The sequence below is a fragment of the Cucurbita pepo genome, chromosome LG08 (genome assembly GCF_002806865.2).
Source record: "Cucurbita pepo subsp. pepo cultivar mu-cu-16 chromosome LG08, ASM280686v2, whole genome shotgun sequence".
Taxonomy (NCBI): domain Eukaryota; kingdom Viridiplantae; phylum Streptophyta; class Magnoliopsida; order Cucurbitales; family Cucurbitaceae; genus Cucurbita; species Cucurbita pepo.
This window is the reverse complement of record NC_036645.1, coordinates 5,563,230-5,581,091: the sequence shown is the minus strand read 5'-3', so window position 1 is coordinate 5,581,091 and position 17,862 is coordinate 5,563,230. Positions and strand designations below refer to the sequence as shown.

Sequence of the window (17,862 nt, the reverse complement as noted above, 5' to 3'; positions counted from 1 at the left end):
AATGTAACTTTTCAACTTTCCAGAAACAACCCTATAACACAAATAGAAGTTGTTTTTCATTGGACGACTGTTTCTGTAACTCCACTCTCAACTTGAATTATATATCCAAAAAGGTCCACTCTCTGCTATTCCACATGCTGCCTACCTGAGACGTGGTTATCTGAAGTGGATTCTCTCTTTTCTAGTGGATGCCGAACCTGCTGCCCCATAGACTAAGAAGGGGGCGTAACTCCACTCTCGACTTGGATTATATATGCAAAAAGGTTCGCTCTCGGCTATTCCACACGTTGCCTAGCGGAGTGGTTTATCTGAAGTGGATTCTTTATTTTCTAGTGGAAGCCGAACTTACTGCCCCATTGACTAAGAAGGGGGCAGGCACAACAGCTACATGGACCCCTTCCTTTATGTTGTTGCCAGTGCCTAGAACTAACTTTTTAGCCACTTCTACATGCCTCTTTTGATAGGCATTTTTGTCACTAGCCCAAGTCCTTCCCCTTTCTATAACCCTTGTCCTTATTTTGTACATGATTTTGGTTTCTTAACCAAATAATAATAATAATAATAACGGCCAATTGAGAACCCGATTCTACAATAACAAATGCACATCCATACTGCTCATTTCACGAGGACAAAAATAGAGTATAACAATGTAGAGAAGGAAATCCAGTATACAAGTTTGAGCCATGATCTTACCAGCTCTACCTTCACATTTCGTATTTCTTTTCTAGCAAGCTCAACGTCTGTTGCTTGACCCTGAAACCTTGCAATTGGCTGCAGATTGAAAGAGGGGGAAAAGGATTAGAACTGCACAGAAATATATAAAAACATCAGCTTAAATGCAGTGAAACGAGTCTAAGCAAGATAAAAACACCTTTGTGAAGGTAGGAAATGAATAGAAGATAAGGGGAGAAAACAAAACAAAGACATAAGTTTCTGATATAGAATACCTGCTTCATCATTATTGTTGATGAGGGCAATGCAGAACGGTTTCCCTTAGCACCAGCTGACAAAAGAAGTGATGCTTCACCCCAAGCATTACCAACGCATAATGTGAATATAGGAGGCTTAATATACCTGCAGTGGAAAATAGTGATGGACATTAAACATATTCCATTAGGTCCTCGAAAAGTCTTGAATGCGCAATAATGAGATTCTAAATATCCGTAAACCAGACCAATTATATAAAAAGATTCACATCACAACCTCATAACATCATAGACTGCAAATGCTTCAGTCTCATAGCCCAATTTCTCACCACCCTGAAAAATACAAGCATTTCATTATGATCTACTATCACATGGAAAAGGACACAAGGTTAATAATCATTTTTCTGCACGCAAGTTAAAGATGACAAACATTTTCTTTAATAAAAGGTAAGCTGCATTTTTTATAAGACCGTAGAAAACAGGAAGGGGAGGATGAAAGATCGAAGCACATCATTGTGCGTGTTGTTTTTTGTCAAGAAAAAAAAAACTGAAACACTGCTTTCCTATTAGAACAGCAACTGGAAATTGAATACAACTTTCCCTACTCCTGATGCTGTCTCATCACTATAAACGATTAGCGCAAGTAATTAACTCAACAAAAGCCTGTGCCAGTTGCTTCATCACGACCATTAAAAATGAAAAAAGAAAAAAGAAAAAAGAAAAAAAAACCAAGGTCATAAAATTCAAGCTAGAGAAAATGAGACATCCAAACAAAGCTAATCCGCATAAAATTTTAAAGCATGGTTAACCTTTGTTGTTCCGGTGGAGTTAATGTAGAGATATATAGGCTTTTCTTCATCCTCATACTGAAGGTAAAGAAATTCAGCAAGTATCAACTCCGTGACAGAAGGGACAAGAGACATGCCCAAGTAAACAATTCGATTCTTGTATAAATATGATGCCAAATCTGGAGGAGGTTGCTCCCATGCACTTCCCCTTGAAAATGGAATAACCTATTCAAAGAAATTAGGTAGATAAGACACAAGAAACAAGCAGGAATGGAGAATGGATCCCAACAGAACATTTTAGAGTTTAGGGGAGGCCATTAACAGTTAAGAATCATTGTTCATCGTTTAAATTTAGAACAGAGTCGGTTCTTTCAAGCCAACATATACATTGATAGGTAGTTAAAGTCGCAAAAGTTTTCCCAATTGAATCTATCTTCTAGACTCCAATATAATCTCCCCACCTATTTGAAATTGAGAGCTTCGTTTATTAGTATTCAAGCACACCCATCTAAGTAAAACATCTTCAATCTCTGCCCTACTTTTCACAAAGCATCGCACAAATCCTCCAAAAGAGGACTCGTAAACTACAATTTAGTGAACCAAGGTAATAAAATAACAAACAAGCAACAAAAGTTCAACCCAATATGCGAAATTTTCGCCAGAAGAGGACTCATAAACTACAATTGTGAACCAAAGTTATTAAAAAAAACAACCAATGGCACCGGAAGAACAGTAATGTTCAGGCACTTACCATAGTAACAACGCCCCGCTTGCCCTTGGATCCACGGAAAGAATCCGGATTAAGAGAGGACGGCCGGAGCTTCACGCCTGAAAAGTCCCCGGAAACACTCCCACCGACGAATGGGACGAGAAAATTAGTAGAAAGTGGCTTGGTTCTGAGAGAGGAGGGCGAAAAGGACATGGTTCGGGAAGATTTTCGATGATGGGAAGAAGCAGTTAATGGCGATATTCGCTTGGAAAGCGAGAAGGTGGAGGCAGTGGTGGCGACCTCCATGACTGGAAAACCTTGAGAAGCCGAGCGATAATGAGAATGACAGAAGAAGCCAAGGATAGGAGTTAACTGGAAGAAGGAAGATTTGTGGGCTTTTGAAGGTAACTAAGGTGTTGGGCCGAGCCCAAATCATTTCATTCTAAATCCATTATTATAGGCCCAGCCCAAATCATCTCTCGAGTTTAAAAGTTTATAATTAATATTAGGGAATTCTAAATTTATAATTAATTACAAAATAAACCCAAAATTAAAAGTCGGTTTATTAGATAATTTTTAAAATTAAAAAACATGTTAAACATGTCTCTAAGAAAATAACCGTTGATCCGAAAATGTCTTAGGTTAGTCAGTTCAAGTTCAACAGACTTTTAGGTCGGGTGGTGGCTCGACACTCTTTCTTTCTATGTAGAACAATGTCACGGAGCAATAAGACTAAAACTCAATTTTGGTTTTTCTCTCCACGAGATGATAATTTATAGGTTAAATTACAACTTCAAGCTCAACAGACTCACAAGTCGAGTCAGGGCTCTATCTTCTTTCTTTCAGTGGGGAAACGATATCATAATGAACAACAAGACTACAACTCAATAAGGGTTTTTCTTCCCACGATAGAATAATTTATAGGTTAAATTACAACTTCAAGCTCAACGGACTTAGAGGTCGGGTCGCAGCTCTACCCTCTTTCTTTCAGTCTGGAATGATATCAGGAGAGAGGTGAATATGTCGAGGCAGCGAACATGACTACAACTTAGTTTTGCCCTTTCCTAACTTCCAGACTCAACAAACTCACGGATCGGGTCGGGCTCTATGATCTTTTAAATTTGTGTCAAATAGACTAGGTCCGTTAATTTTATTTTATTTTTAAATATATATTAAAGAGTTATTAATCATAAAATTACTTTTTAACCTTAAAATAATTAATTTATTTCTATTACAATTTAAAAAAAAATTAAAATATTAGGAGAGTGACAAGTGAAAAGTAATATATAAAGGGAGTGACAAGTGCAGAGTTTCGTCTTCCATAACAACTCCAAGGTTGAGGAGAGGCGCACTGTACTCTCTTCTCCATCACAATGTCTTCTTCCATGGCTTTGTCTTCTCCTCCTTCCCATCTTTCCACTCTCTCTTCTTCATTACGCTACAGAAATTCCTTCTCCTCCATACCTTTTTCTTCTCTCAGAACCAGAAGAAGCCCTTCTTCTTCCTCTCTTTTCACCATCAGAGCCGCTGCGGATCCGGAGCCGGCTAAGTCCGTAACGGAAGAGCAGGAGAGCCTCGCCGGAACCAATGGCGCGATGGCGACTGCTGAAGAAGTGGAGGTCGTTACCAAATTTGAAGACGCTAAGTGGATTAATGGAACTTGGGATCTGAATCAGTTCCGGAAACACGGAAGTATCGACTGGGATTCTGTTATTGATTCCGGTAATCTTAATCTTCTTTGGATCTGAGAAAATGAGAAATTAAGCAACTCTTCCTTAAGAACCTAGATTCTCTGTTGATTTTGATTTCAATTGAATAACTGAAATTAGGTTCAAATTGTGGTGTAATTTCTTGATTTTGGAATTGAGTTTTTCGATCAGAGGCTAGGAGGAGAAAATGGGTGGAAAAGAATCGAGAATCATCAAGTAATGAGGATCCGGTGGTGTTTGGGACATCCATAATTCCATGGTGGGCTTGGATTAAGCGCTACCATCTCCCTGAAGCTGAGACACTCAATGGTATAAACACACGTTTAATATATACGTTGTTCTTTGTTGATAGCGATTTGAATATGAATATGGTATCATGATGTGATGGGTTTTGGGCGCAGGGCGTGCAGCGATGGTGGGGTTCTTCATGGCTTACTTTGTTGATAGCTTGAGTGGGGTAGGGTTAGTGGGTCAAATGGGCAATTTCTTCTGCAAAACTCTGTTGTTTGTGGCTGTGGTGGGAGTTGTTTTGATCAGAGAGAATGAAGATATTGAGACTTTGAAGAAGTTGATTGATGAGACAAGCTTGTATGACAAGCAATGGCGAGCAACTTGGGAGGATTAAGCTGAAGAAGTTGATTATCTATATCTATAATTTCGCTTTAGATTCCTTTGTTTGTAGCTCAAAATCAAACACTTTTCTTATAGCCCAAGAAAACCCAAGTTTTTAGTCCAATTCCCATTTCCAAACAACAAAACAAACCAAATGGGAACACACAAAAGGGTTTTGCTTAGCTTTTTGGTAATGATTCACACTTGTTATTTCTAACAAGTTGTTCACAAAACTTTCTATCTTGTATTTTGTTTTTATGGTAAATAAATAACTAGAAAATGACGCGTATAATCCGCTTAACACCTGAATTTTTGGAAGGTGTACCAAAAGATTTGATTTGCATTTGGTAAACTGATGCGAGTTGAGGATTCCATAGTCCTGTCCTGGTGGATTGGAACTCTGAGAGTCGGAAGCTTGCCTATAATCTTCTTTGACAGACTAGCTACTCGTTTCAGGTGCAAAAAGGTCGTTTGAGCTTATTATTTATTTATTTGTTGTTTTTTTATTTGTGCTTTGGAAGATATGATCTTGATGAGATTTGAGACTTGAATTGGGTAATGTTTGAAACTTAGAGATGAAAATAATCTTCTAGATTGTTACCTTCAAAGGCTAAAATTGATATGGTGTGGAGTCGAGGAGTGGATATGGATGTTTATAATCAATGTGGTTTTTTTCTCCGACTAGAATCACTTATTTTGAAATTAGTGTAATGTTGGAATAGATTTATAATTTGTTTTTGAAATTATTATTATTATAAATCAGTAAATAAAATAAAATAAAATAAAAAACCATGGAGAACAGAGGAATGGACAGGTGGTGGATTGAAGGGGAAAAGAAAGAAAGATGGAGGTGCGTGTAGAAATTGTGTTCAAATACCCTATTACGCGTGCAATCGTGGGAAAAGGAGTTCAAATACCCTATTACGCGTGCACTCGTGGGAAAAGGAGTTCAAATACCCTATTACGCGTGCACTCGTGGGAAAAGGAGTTCAAATACCCTATTACGCGTGCACTCGTGGGAAAAGGAGTTCAAATACCCTATTACGCGTGCACTCGTGGGAAAAGGAGTTCAAATACCCTATTACGCGTGCACTCGTGGGAAAAGGAGTTCAAATACCCTATTACGCGTGCACTCGTGGGAAAAGGAGTTCAAATACCCTATTACGCGTGCACTCGTGGGAAAAGGAGTTCAAATACCCTATTACGCGTGCACTCGTGGGAAAAGGAGTTCAAATACCCTATTACGCGTGCACTCGTGGGAAAAGGAGTTCAAATACCCTATTACGCGTGCACTCGTGGGAAAAGGAGTTCAAATACCCTATTACGCGTGCACTCGTGGGAAAAGGAGTTCAAATACCCTATTACGCGTGCACTCGTGGGAAAAGGAGTTCAAATACCCTATTACGCGTGCACTCGTGGGAAAAGGAGTTCAAATACCCTATTACGCGTGCACTCGTGGGAAAAGGAGTTCAAATACCCTATTACGCGTGCACTCGTGGGAAAAGGAGTTCAAATACCCTATTACGCGTGCACTCGTGGGAAAAGGAGTTCAAATACCCTATTACGCGTGCACTCGTGGGAAAAGGAGTTCAAATACCCTATTACGCGTGCACTCGTGGGAAAAGGAGTTCAAATACCCTATTACGCGTGCACTCGTGGGAAAAGGAGTTCAAATACCCTATTACGCGTGCACTCGTGGGAAAAGGAGTTCAAATACCCTATTACGCGTGCACTCGTGGGAAAAGGAGTTCAAATACCCTATTACGCGTGCACTCGTGGGAAAAGGAGTTCAAATACCCTATTACGCGTGCACTCGTGGGAAAAGGAGTTCAAATACCCTATTACGCGTGCACTCGTGGGAAAAGGAGTTCAAATACCCTATTACGCGTGCACTCGTGGGAAAAGGAGTTCAAATACCCTATTACGCGTGCACTCGTGGGAAAAGGAGTTCAAATACCCTATTACGCGTGCACTCGTGGGAAAAGGAGTTCAAATACCCTATTACGCGTGCACTCGTGGGAAAAGGAGTTCAAATACCCTATTACGCGTGCACTCGTGGGAAAAGGAGTTCGAAATTAGGTAAGTAGCATATCGAGAATCTTAAACTGAATTCTTAACTTGTATATTGTGACTGCTTGTCTAATGTAAATGTTGGATGGGTATGACAATAATAATTTTAAAATTCAACAGTAAAGAGTTAGAAAAGATGACAACGTAGTTTTAGTAGTTCGGTCAAACTAGACCTACTCCACTCCCCCAAGCGTCTCTTGGGAATTTGAATAAAAAACTTTTTCGACTCTCTCCACGAATCAGAGCCCAACCTCTACACCGCTCTTTTTACGAGTTCAAGGCAAACTCAATTCTTTCTACGGCGCACGATCAAATCGATAAGTATTTGAATTTGGTAGGAATACACCGTAACTCCTTAAAAGAGTAGATTTACAATTTGAAACACTCACAACTATTTCATCACAATACAATATTAAAATTTATTATAAATATAATAATATAATGATAATAAAAGTGATGTGAGTAACTTCAAATTTTAAAATATAATATAGTAATAATAAAAATCGATGTGAGTAACGGTTAGATTCAAATTTATATTATGTATAAATAATTTTATTTAGAAATATAATAATAAGAAAAACTCCACAGTTTGTCACTCTTTCAAAATGATAAGTGTCATACTTTAATTTGTCCATCATTTTGATTAGCTGCCACATCATCACGTCCGGTATGTTGTATAGATTATTTTCTTCGTTTTGGCTCTAATTTAAGTGATTGAAAAGTCGTTGAAATCCTTATTCCCAACCTTATACCGTGAACCGTTCAAAATACTGAAAATAGTTAATAACTAAAAGTAGGTTGGTTATCCTCAAAACATCAATCAATTAATTAATATGAGATTAAGGGCCAAAAAGCCAATAGTAAGCATGCTATAAATGATTACGAGAATGTGGTATGTGTCGAACATTATAAATGTATGAAAGCATGCATCATATGTGAGTATGCTGTGTATGTTAATGGAAAGGTTATAGCTCTAGGATATGCTTATAGATTGTTGAGTCATGACCTATGTATACGAGTATGTCTATTAATTCCCACAGAGTTCCTGACCAACGCGCTGTATGCTAAGTCAGGAAGAATGAGTACTCCTGACTATCGGTACATGAGATGTATAGGTTGCCAGAAAAATTAGTAGATGAGTCGTATTTGACTGAGAGCAAGTCTTACATACGAGTCCGAAAATTCTAGATAAGCATATAGAGAGTTAATAACCTAAGTTGGAGGTAGCTGAAATAACTCATTAATGAACCGATGACCTTAGTAAGAGAAATTAGGAATTAACGGCGAATAAAACTTAAAAACAGCTTGAAAGATAACAGATAAACTTGTGAATGATGAGTACATACTTACTAGGTAATTTAATTACTCATCATAATTGTTTTAACTTTTCTTTCCAAATTTAGAGGATGCAGGCCAATTGAAGACGAGACTGGTAGGGGGACGAGACTAGCAGGCTAGAGACAGCAAAGAATCCATGTCTGAGTTTGTTTGTATATTTATGCTTTCCGTGTTTAAAATTTACCATGAGTTATTTTAAGTTTTAAATAGTACTTATTTTGAAATTTATAATTGGTGGTTGGAGTTTGTTAAATATTTTACTTGATATTTGTTATCGATGGTAACTTGTTAATCTTATTATCAATGAGCAAGTGTTACCGTACATTCCAACACTAGCTTCGAATTTCATCACTTCTTCCGTCCTTTACATCCTTTGTGGAGAGATATCTTGTCACAATCGTAATTTTCTTGGCAATTTATCGCGTCGCCTACGGCTAGGCAACGCTCAAATTTCTGACCCTGTTTTGAGAATAAGGTTTTAAAATACAGTGGCAGAAAGATTTTCTAAAACGAGTTTGAAAACAAAAATGAAATGGATATAACTTTTTGGGTAGGGAGAATTTGACAACCAGTCACATCCCCTAATTTTTTTCATTCAATTCTGTCATTCATGCTTCCATGAAATGGATAATATCGGGAATTTCTTTGAAAAACAACATTTATTCCTCTATCAAGATCAATTGATTGGCTTGTGATTTGGGTATTGATTTTTTCGTCGACATAATTCCGGTCTCAATGCAACAAGAAACTAACAAACGATTAAGAAAAGCAAATTGAAGTCGAAGAATGCAAGATAATATACAATTTACCATCTTATGTACATCACCTTGTATATATCACCCCAAAATATTGTATATTATCACTTTGTACACACTAAGTGATACTTACAAAGTGATAGGTGATACATACAAGGTGATATATATATATATATACAAATTTGTGTCGAAGAGATCATTGATTATAAGAAAACGTCTACTAAACACACGATCACACGATTAAAACGATTAAAAGTGGATTTTACGACTAATAAAATAAGTAATGTTTAAGATTTTTTAATACTTCAAACACCTATTGGACACTTTCAAAGCTCTAGAATACTTCATAATCCCATCTCCGTCAAGCTCAAACTCTGTACCTGTCAACTTGTCAACTGAAATGGTGAATTCTCTCTTATCTCTATTACCCTGCAACTCAAGGTTTGTGTCCTGACATGGTGTGGTGATATTTGTGAATTTTAGGCAAAGGTCTCAAGAGAGAACAAAGTGTTGGTGAGTGTGTATACAGAGAGGCAGGAACCAAGAGTAGCAGTAAATCGTGTCCAACGTGATGATGTGAACAAAACAGTGAGGAATCAGTGGAAGAAAGAAATAGCTAATAAAGGATACAATAGGAGAACTGAACTCCTTAAGTACTCTCAACGCCTGCGAAAATCTGCACAATCACCTGCATCTCCATATCTTCCAACTCCGGAGCTGATTTCTGTGACGAACAAGCAACCGATCCAAAGAAACGTAGCGATTAATCCTGTATGTATGCTCTTCCGTTTCTGTAAGTTCATTATTTTTAGAACTCAAGAATTCCCGTTCAAGCAACCTAGTGGCATATTGTAGGAACAACGATCCTCTACAGTGGCATGATACTGTCCACTTTGAATATAAGCTCTCATGTTTTTTCAAAAGACCTCAAACCAATGAAGATAATATCCCTTACTTATATACCATGATATTTCCCTTTATTAGCTAATGTGAGACTCGAACAATCTTAACAATTCCTAATAATCCTCACCACGAACAAAGTACACCATTGAGCCTCACATGCCGACTCCTTTTTCTTTGGAGCCCTCGAACAAAGTACAACATTGAGTCTCCCCTTGAACAGTTATCTATTTGTCCAACACTATTCTAGACGACTTCTCTTCACTAGAGCACATTCTTAGTTCAATAAAACTCTACCATGAATCTTCACCATGACTGCACTTTCGAGACTCGCAACTTCTTTGTTTGACACCTGAGTCACTACGACTACACCTTCAAGATTCAGAGCTTCTTTGTTCAACATTTGAGGATTCTAGTGACATAACTAAGTTAAGGTATGACTCTGATACCACTTGTAGGAACAACTACCCTCCACAATGGCATAATATTGTTCACTTTGAGCATAAACTCCCGTGATTTTGTTTTTGGTTTCCCTAAAAGGTCCCATACAAATAGAGATAGTGTCGCTTAATTATATATCCATGATCTTCCCCTTAATTAGCCAATGCGAAACTCCAACAATCCTCAACACACAACAATAATCTAACCCACCGAGTGAGAAAGTATGATAATCAATTTAGTTTTCTTCAACAATAATGTAACCCAACTGTACACCAAATTCATCTGAACAACTCAAATTTGAATAGACATATTGCAGTAATATTTGTTCAAGTGGTCAAGTTTTGGATGTGTAAGTATCTCCATGGTCATTCGACCATAATTTTAAGTTAGAAACATGATTACCAGTGTTGTGTAATACTGTAGATGAGGAGATGATGTCAAACCCAATCATTTCTCTTCTATATATAACTTGTTTTGGAAGGATATAGCCTGGTATCTATATCATGTTTGTGACGAAGAATTAAAGTTTTCCTTTTTTGATAGCTCGTCAATCTTCGTGCAAAGCCCAAGGGTGCCAGATTTACCTCTTGCTTCGGCAACCTGATTCAAAGGTCTTACAAGGCTTTGACGAGTTTTCAACCAAAAAACAAGAGACAAAATCAGAACCAAAGCAGCGGATCTACCAAGAATGCTAATGAGAATAAAAGAATTAGAAGGATAAGACTATTGAAATTTACATGCACTTAGTGTATGCCTTGGAATAATCCACTATTCGCTATTTTATAAGAACCATAAACACAAACACAAACTCTATGATCATTCTGAAAAACTACTAGTTCTTCTACAAAATTTTTACAAGTGAACATGTAATTTGACAACAAAACAATGACTCTTTTATATAAATGATGATTCATTTGTTTAAACCCTTAATGTTTGAAACTTCCCGGCATTGGCAATTGATAATACAATACCATGAGAAAGATGATGATGAATCAGTGGTGTCTTTGTTGTCGAGTATACTCCCAGAGTGCAATGGCACCGCTAACATGAACATTCAGAGATCTAACAACTCCTAATTGAGGAATCTCAACACATGCATCAAGTATATGGATTATGTCAACGGGTATACCTTCCTTTTCACGTCCAAGGACCAATACCTACCAGGGTGATTAAAGAATTATAAGCGTAGCTATTAAAGAATAAAACATTCATAGCAGCATTATAATTATGCATCATTTGTTCTATTTCATTGCAGCATTATAAATATGTAGATAGTGTCTTCACCTTCACAAAAATGAAATAAACAATTTGTTGGAAGTTGTAGAATTTATAATAACACATCAAGAACACGTTCATACTTACCGTCTTTTTCGGAAATTCAAACTGGTCAAGAGGAACACTGTTAGCTGTTTGTTCCAAACCCAAAATGGAGAAGCCTTCCCGTTTCTTTTTCTCCAGGAAAAGTTTCATGCTGTTCACTGGGACTTCAACAATTGGGACCCACTTTTCTGCTGTAACACTGAAATAGAAAAAACAGAAATATAAATTTCTAGCACACTTAAAATAAATGTCTTCTTATAAGAGTTCAAGTAATTTCAATAAATAAAATTATTCTTTTATAAGAACTTGACTTCGTTTATCAGAAAAAGTACTGCGCTCCAAAATAACAATTTCATTAACATTCAGTCAATAAAAATACTTTAAAGAGAGAGAACGGTTAATTCCCACTTTCCAATCTCATTGGTTAATGATACACGTAAGTATAATGGTATTGGGTTATGCATCTCTTTTATGTGGATCATTATTTTTGGTAGCTCTTATAGTGATTAGATTTCAAAAATCTATAAGAATTTTTGGTAAAAACAATCATTTATTAAATGCGTTATTTTTCTTTGATGAGATCAAATACATGAACGAGAAAACAATCTTTTAAGAAACACTTATAGTCAAATTCTTGATCTCAGCACGTAACTCTTAATGCAGTACTAGATAGAAACGATCCTATTTTTAACCGAAGCTCAATAAACCGACATAAACAAACCTGATGAGTTGGAATTGTTTGTCACTTAGTACATTTAAATCTGCAATAGCCAATCCTGAAGCCGTAAAAACCTGTTGAAAACAGAGACTAGTGTAAAAAGAAAACTGAACTGACTAGAATATGAGATATAAAAAGCTTCATCTCAAGGCTCGATAAAGTTATGTAAACATCAATAACACACCTCACAAGTCCTAGCCAGACCAGCTAGATTTGGAATGCGATCAAGCAGAGATGCTACGAGGATAAAGCTTTGTCGATTTGTTCTTAAATCTTCCAATGACAAACTTCTGGAATGCAGCAGCTGGTTAAGAAGCTGATCCTCCCCCTCCATTTCTACATTTAAGAACTAACAAACTAATTAACATATGATAAAGTTTGATTGATCATATTCAGGCTGGATTTTCCTAAAAAGATAGATTTAATTGATCATAAAGGAAAAGAATTTTCATGAGGGATTCAATGCTCTTACCAATTAGAGGAAAAAAGTTAATGAAACAAGATAGTAAATGAGAAATTAGAGAGTAAATGAGAAAATTTCTTCAAACCAAAAAGTTGCAAGGTTACGAGAGTCATTAAGAAAAACAAAATTTTGAATGAATTAAAGGATAAACTACAATAAGAGCTACCAAAGCTTACGATGGAAAAATAACCCAACCAGAGGCTTGAAAATACAAAAACAACTAATTTTCCAAACGAAAGACCATTAGATAACAAAACAATAAAACCGTGATGCTAAAATAATGACCAACCCATTACGATCATGAGTCCTAGGATGATGCTATTAAGATAGGAAGTGTGGACAAGAACATGGACAAGACACAACATGGATAAAGAGACATAATTTTCTAAAAGATCATTACTGAATTCAGCAGGCATAATTAATATGATATAAAGAAATAAAACGAAATTGGACACTCCAAATCATCTGTCCAATGTGTCCAAAGCATGTAAATATCAATGTCTCTTAGTTTAGGAGCAACTTTTGGAAGGCCTAAGCTGTTGAGAAATTCAATACTTTCCTCCATCCTCCCTTGCTCAACCCAATGATTTATTTTCTCTCGTTGATGCATAATATAATACACTACACATTCAAGATCAAGAGATGAAGAGTATTAAAGTGTTGGTACAATTAAGTTACCATAACCCATCTGTTTAGGCTGTTGGGTTGATGTGGAAAAAGATTTACGAGAAACCAAAATGGCTGCATTTGGAACATCAAGAAGATTTTAATAAAATTCCCTCACACATCTGATTCTACGTTGTTACATGTGGGTGTTAAGAGGAACCTCAAATTCTGAGTAGTCACTTTGGTAAAATTACTGCCACCAGGGAGGAAGTTAAAGAACCAAGGATTTGTTCTTTGGTTTGTCAACAAATGGAGAAAGTTTGAACATTCCACGAAGAACACATGCGCTCTTTTGCAAACTATTTTCGTGAACAAGTTTGTGTATTTGGTGGAATTCTAGCAGTACCACAAGCAGCTGATTCAGAACTTGCATTTCAAGGAATTTTTCTTTTCCATGATGATAAGCAATGACTAGCTGGGTTTTCTTTATTGGCAATTTGTTGAATCTAGACAGAAATTTTAAGTCGGAGTATTTTGCAATCATCGACTAAAGCAGGCTTTTATTCGGGCAGTTTATTTGTCTCATCTATCTTAATTTTCTGTCTTTTTAAAACTCGAGGACAAGCTTTTTTTGGGAGGGATAGAACTGGTGTACTAGAAGGAGGTTGATCTTGCATAATTAGGGTACTTCCTTGATTAATCCTCTTTTAACTATCCTTTTCTAATAATCTGTCGTTTCAAATAAGTTTTTTTTTTAAAAAAAGGTGCATAGATATAATGGTTTTCTTTAATTTCAGATCATATAATGTTTCTAGGAGACTAGTCAGTAAACAAGTAGAAACATAAAGATAATAAATCGTACCATTAAGGAACTTGTAAGATTCTTTGCTGCCCAAGTAGGAGGAACTAGTATCGGTGCCTTTCTTCTCATGTTTTGAGAGAGTGATTTTTTTCTGAAAATCCAAAGAAGTTGCTACAGGCAGTTCGGAAGTAAAATTCTCTTTATTTATGTCAGATGATATGTCCATATGGTTGTAATCTTCAGCAGTTTTGAAGCTCTCATTTTTAATAGCTGCCAAATCATTTGCCATTGAACACCGGAGATCTTCTCGGACATCCTGAAACATCCGAAGTAAGGTACACATGTAGGGTATAAAGAGACATCAACAGACAAATATGAAAATTACTTACATTTAGGAAGTTAAGAACTTGCTCCAAGAGAGATGTTGGGACACACTCGAACTCATGATCCTTTCATAAAAGGCATGATAAAATTAATTACTTTGAAATGGGGTCTAATACAATTCAGTAAAAATTGCACAATGATAGTAAAATTGGTCAATTTTCAGCATGCGGCTGACCTTAACTCTGCTAGAGAAAATTCCAGATGGCGTGACAGATAGTGCAGGATTATAGGCATGAATATATCCTTCCATGGATGCCCGTAATCTGAAAGATAAATGTACGAACTGTAAGTTCGAAAACGAACATGAAAACTAAGATTTAACGCGTAACTTTAACCTGGAGCATGTCATATCTTTATAGGATTAAAAAAGAGAATTTAAGACATACCAGTTTTAACTAAACAGCCAAAACAAAGAGGATATTGTATTTCTTCTATACTTAAAATCAAATACAATGTTTTCTTAAATAGAAGAACATCTCCTGATAAGAAAAGAATATAAAATGTATGCTTCCATATATTTAGAATTCATATGACAAAGGTGAAAAGAATATAAAATGTATGCTTCCATATATTTAGAATTCATATGACAAAGGTATACGCACACAATCTAGTAACAGAGCAATAAATTAAGTAATCGTACCGAACACAGTCAGGATTTTTCTCAAGGTATGATCTCAAATCTTCGAAACATCTTTTCTCTAAAGGCATATTCGCAGTGGATGCGTTTTCCACTGCTGGAAAAAATCTACAAAGAACATGGTACACCAGTAACTGCAAGAGAACAAAAAGACATTGTATAAAATGCAGGGTTACTCGGATGAAACGAGGTTATATGCTCCAGAAAAACCAACCTGAGTAAAACCTCGTAAACTGTGGTGATGGGAGGTCAATTGTGGAACAAGAGGAGGAAGCAACTCATCCAAATGGCTGGACTGAACTGCTTCAGTTGCATGGAGGATTACATTTGTAGCTATAAATACATAAGAAGAGAGTACCTGCATTTCAATTCTGACATAAATTTGCGAGAAAATTTTCATTTACTGACTTGATATAAAAAAACCAAAGTCAGATGAAATTTGATTTGGTAAAGCTTATATATAGCAATTCCCAGAAATACTCAATTAAGATTAAATTTACCATAATCCATGAACTTGAGATTTTGGATTGATTAGTGATTTAACATGGTATCAAAATGAGAGGTGTTGAAGAAATAACCTTGATTTAACGAATATTTATGTAATCCCATTAAATAATCGAAGTAGTTACCCTCCCTAATTTAGATATATTATTACTATATGGATTTATTTAGATTAGGTTTGTTGTTATCTAGTATCGAGGGATTTAGCTACTTTTCTCCATTATAAAAGGCACATGTACCTCTTTGAAATTTAATAGGAAAAGAAAGCAAGATAATTTAGACTTATAATAGGAGGTCCAGTGATTGAACCCCTGTAATGTCATTTTCTCCCCAATTAATATTGATTTTCATTTGTTAGATCTTAGACAAATGTCTTAGCTCACCAGAGGGGAAAAATGTTGAAGTATTGATACAATATTAAATTTATCATAACCCATCAGCTCAAGTTTTTGGGTTGATTAGTGATTTAACACTAAATTATCAATTTTCATTGTGCAGAGCCCAGCAATTGCTGAATTTTTACCTGAGGCCTCATGGTATAATCTTGTAATATAGGAACCAATTGCTCCTTAACCTGTGGTTGAGTGAATGTTCAAAAATGTTATTTACCCACTAGAAAACTTCTTGAAACAATCAACTAACATATAAGAAATAAATTATGTTACCAATGTTGGAAACTTCAAGTAAATGCTGATTGCAAATGTTTCCAAGTATTGACGAACTGAAGGTAGGTTATTTCTCTGTAAATAAAGACATGAAGGAAATGATAAGCATTCAATACAAAAAATGACGAACAGAGTTTTAGCCAGGTAAATTCGAGAAGAAACATGTTTTTCCATAATTTCTGATGGTACAATAACAATAAAATATGCTTAGGAAATTATGATAAAATAATCAATAGGCAATGCCCTAAATCAGTGGCTCAAATGAAGATCTATCGCAATATCATGCAGTTAAAAAGAATCTATACTGGCACCTGAAAATTACAAACTCAACAACTGACTCGCATGATTTATTTTATTAAAACCTAGGCAGCGCCTCGAAATTCAATAAATCAATGGCAACCAAAGCAGTGAATAATTGGAGTGTTGAAGTAGATCCAAGATTTACTTACAGAGAGGGAGACATGCAAGCTATTAGTAACTTGCTGAACTATATCTTGGCAGACAAACGCGGACAGAATACATATAATTTGCCAAGCACGTACTTTGCGTCTGTGGATCTGGTAAACAGGTCCAGATCAAAATCAATAAACCAGACAGGTGCTACAATATTCATAATCTTTCTATCAGTATTTCATAATAAATGGAAGCTCCACTATCAATGATCAGGCTTTACAACTTTCCTCCGTGATAAGAAAAGATGGATGCTGAAATATTCCCAAAGATGGGTACTTAAACAATCAAAAAAACAGGTGCTGAACTGTTTCATAATAAATGGAAAGGCTTTACATCTTTTCTCCGTTATAATTGCATCGAATCCAGTGTTTCATGATCCGATTAAACATATTGAAGTGAATTGTCATTTCATTTGTGACAAATACAACAAGGATTGGTGTCCTCATGATATGTGAAGACTGAAGAAAATTGGAAGATACTTGTCACAAAGACTTAAATGAAACAATAATAACTTGTCTTTGCAACAAGTTGGGCATGGTTGACATATTTGCTCTATAAACTACAAGGAATTGTGGGCAAATAATCTTGAAACTACCAGCAGCTAACTAAATCATTGACAAGACATCATCTTCTGTTAACAGACCCTACTCTTGAAGACGGATGATTGAAGTGAAACACACCCTTCTTTAACCAAACCACGTATACATAACTAATAAAAACAGCTTAACATTGATGAATTCTGGTTTGGAGGAAGCAAGAACCAAAGGAGTTTGAGCTAAAACAGAAACATCTTTCAACTTTTTCTCATATTTCGATGAGAGAGACCCTCAACATTTCACAGAAGATACACCAACTTTACTTGTCCTTATCAAAAAATACGCAGAAGCTTACTTTCACAAGTGGGAGGCCAAATGACACAATAAAATAGGCAAGGAAGATAACAAGACTCAGCCAAACGAGACGTCTCATTCTCATTTCTATCATGTTTAAAATACGACGAACAAATTGGAAGATGAAGAAGCTCGACCAAAGAACATTCAAACCAACAAAGATGAGATTCAAATA

The 17,862-nt window shown here is 36.1% G+C and overlaps 3 protein-coding genes across 7 annotated transcripts in view; 1 reads left to right on the top strand and 2 right to left on the bottom strand.

The window, feature by feature from the left end:
- Window positions 1–2,775, bottom strand: part of LOC111801037 (ATP-dependent Clp protease proteolytic subunit-related protein 4, chloroplastic) — a 3,687-nt gene extending 912 nt beyond the window's left edge. Inside the window, exons 1-5 of the mRNA XM_023685002.1 lie at window positions 2,466–2,775; window positions 1,736–1,939; window positions 1,204–1,259; window positions 948–1,074; window positions 694–771 (exon numbers count right to left, since the gene is read on the bottom strand). Coding sequence (XP_023540770.1) covers window positions 694–771; window positions 948–1,074; window positions 1,204–1,259; window positions 1,736–1,939; window positions 2,466–2,729 — 729 coding nt within the window. The 5' untranslated portion in view covers window positions 2,730–2,775. The remainder of the gene's footprint in view (window positions 1–693; window positions 772–947; window positions 1,075–1,203; window positions 1,260–1,735; window positions 1,940–2,465) is intronic.
- A 953-nt stretch (window positions 2,776–3,728) lies between these two features.
- On the top strand, window positions 3,729–5,045 carry LOC111800480 (light-harvesting complex-like protein 3 isotype 2, chloroplastic). Of its 2 annotated transcripts, none has more exons than XM_023684194.1 (3): window positions 3,729–4,145; window positions 4,304–4,441; window positions 4,534–5,045. In XM_023684194.1, exons 1-3 carry the CDS (start codon window positions 3,797–3,799, stop codon window positions 4,755–4,757), a joined length of 711 nt encoding a protein of 236 aa, XP_023539962.1. In that variant the 5' UTR covers window positions 3,729–3,796; the 3' UTR covers window positions 4,758–5,045. The 2 variants fall into 2 exon arrangements, with proteins under 2 accessions (XP_023539962.1, XP_023539961.1); XM_023684193.1 differs by having other exon boundaries at window positions 4,292–4,441.
- Window positions 5,046–10,493: 5,448 nt separating this feature from the next.
- Window positions 10,494–17,862, bottom strand: part of LOC111800369 — a 34,467-nt gene continuing 27,098 nt past the window's right edge. Inside the window, exons 24-36 of one of the 4 annotated variants that reach the window (XM_023684025.1) lie at window positions 16,794–16,901; window positions 16,345–16,419; window positions 16,203–16,253; window positions 15,393–15,536; window positions 15,182–15,312; window positions 14,717–14,804; window positions 14,547–14,606; window positions 14,218–14,473; window positions 12,471–12,622; window positions 12,290–12,360; window positions 11,611–11,767; window positions 11,220–11,405; window positions 10,494–10,870 (exon numbers count right to left, since the gene is read on the bottom strand). In XM_023684025.1, coding sequence (XP_023539793.1) covers window positions 11,241–11,405; window positions 11,611–11,767; window positions 12,290–12,360; window positions 12,471–12,622; window positions 14,218–14,473; window positions 14,547–14,606; window positions 14,717–14,804; window positions 15,182–15,312; window positions 15,393–15,536; window positions 16,203–16,253; window positions 16,345–16,419; window positions 16,794–16,901 — 1,458 coding nt within the window. In that variant the 3' untranslated portion in view covers window positions 10,494–10,870; window positions 11,220–11,240. Of the gene's footprint in view, window positions 10,871–10,928; window positions 11,406–11,610; window positions 11,768–12,289; window positions 12,361–12,470; window positions 12,623–14,217; window positions 14,474–14,546; window positions 14,607–14,716; window positions 14,805–15,181; window positions 15,313–15,392; window positions 15,537–16,202; window positions 16,254–16,344; window positions 16,420–16,793; window positions 16,902–17,862 lie in introns of those variants that run through there. The other 3 variants (XM_023684024.1, XM_023684026.1, XM_023684022.1) reach the window with 3 other exon arrangements.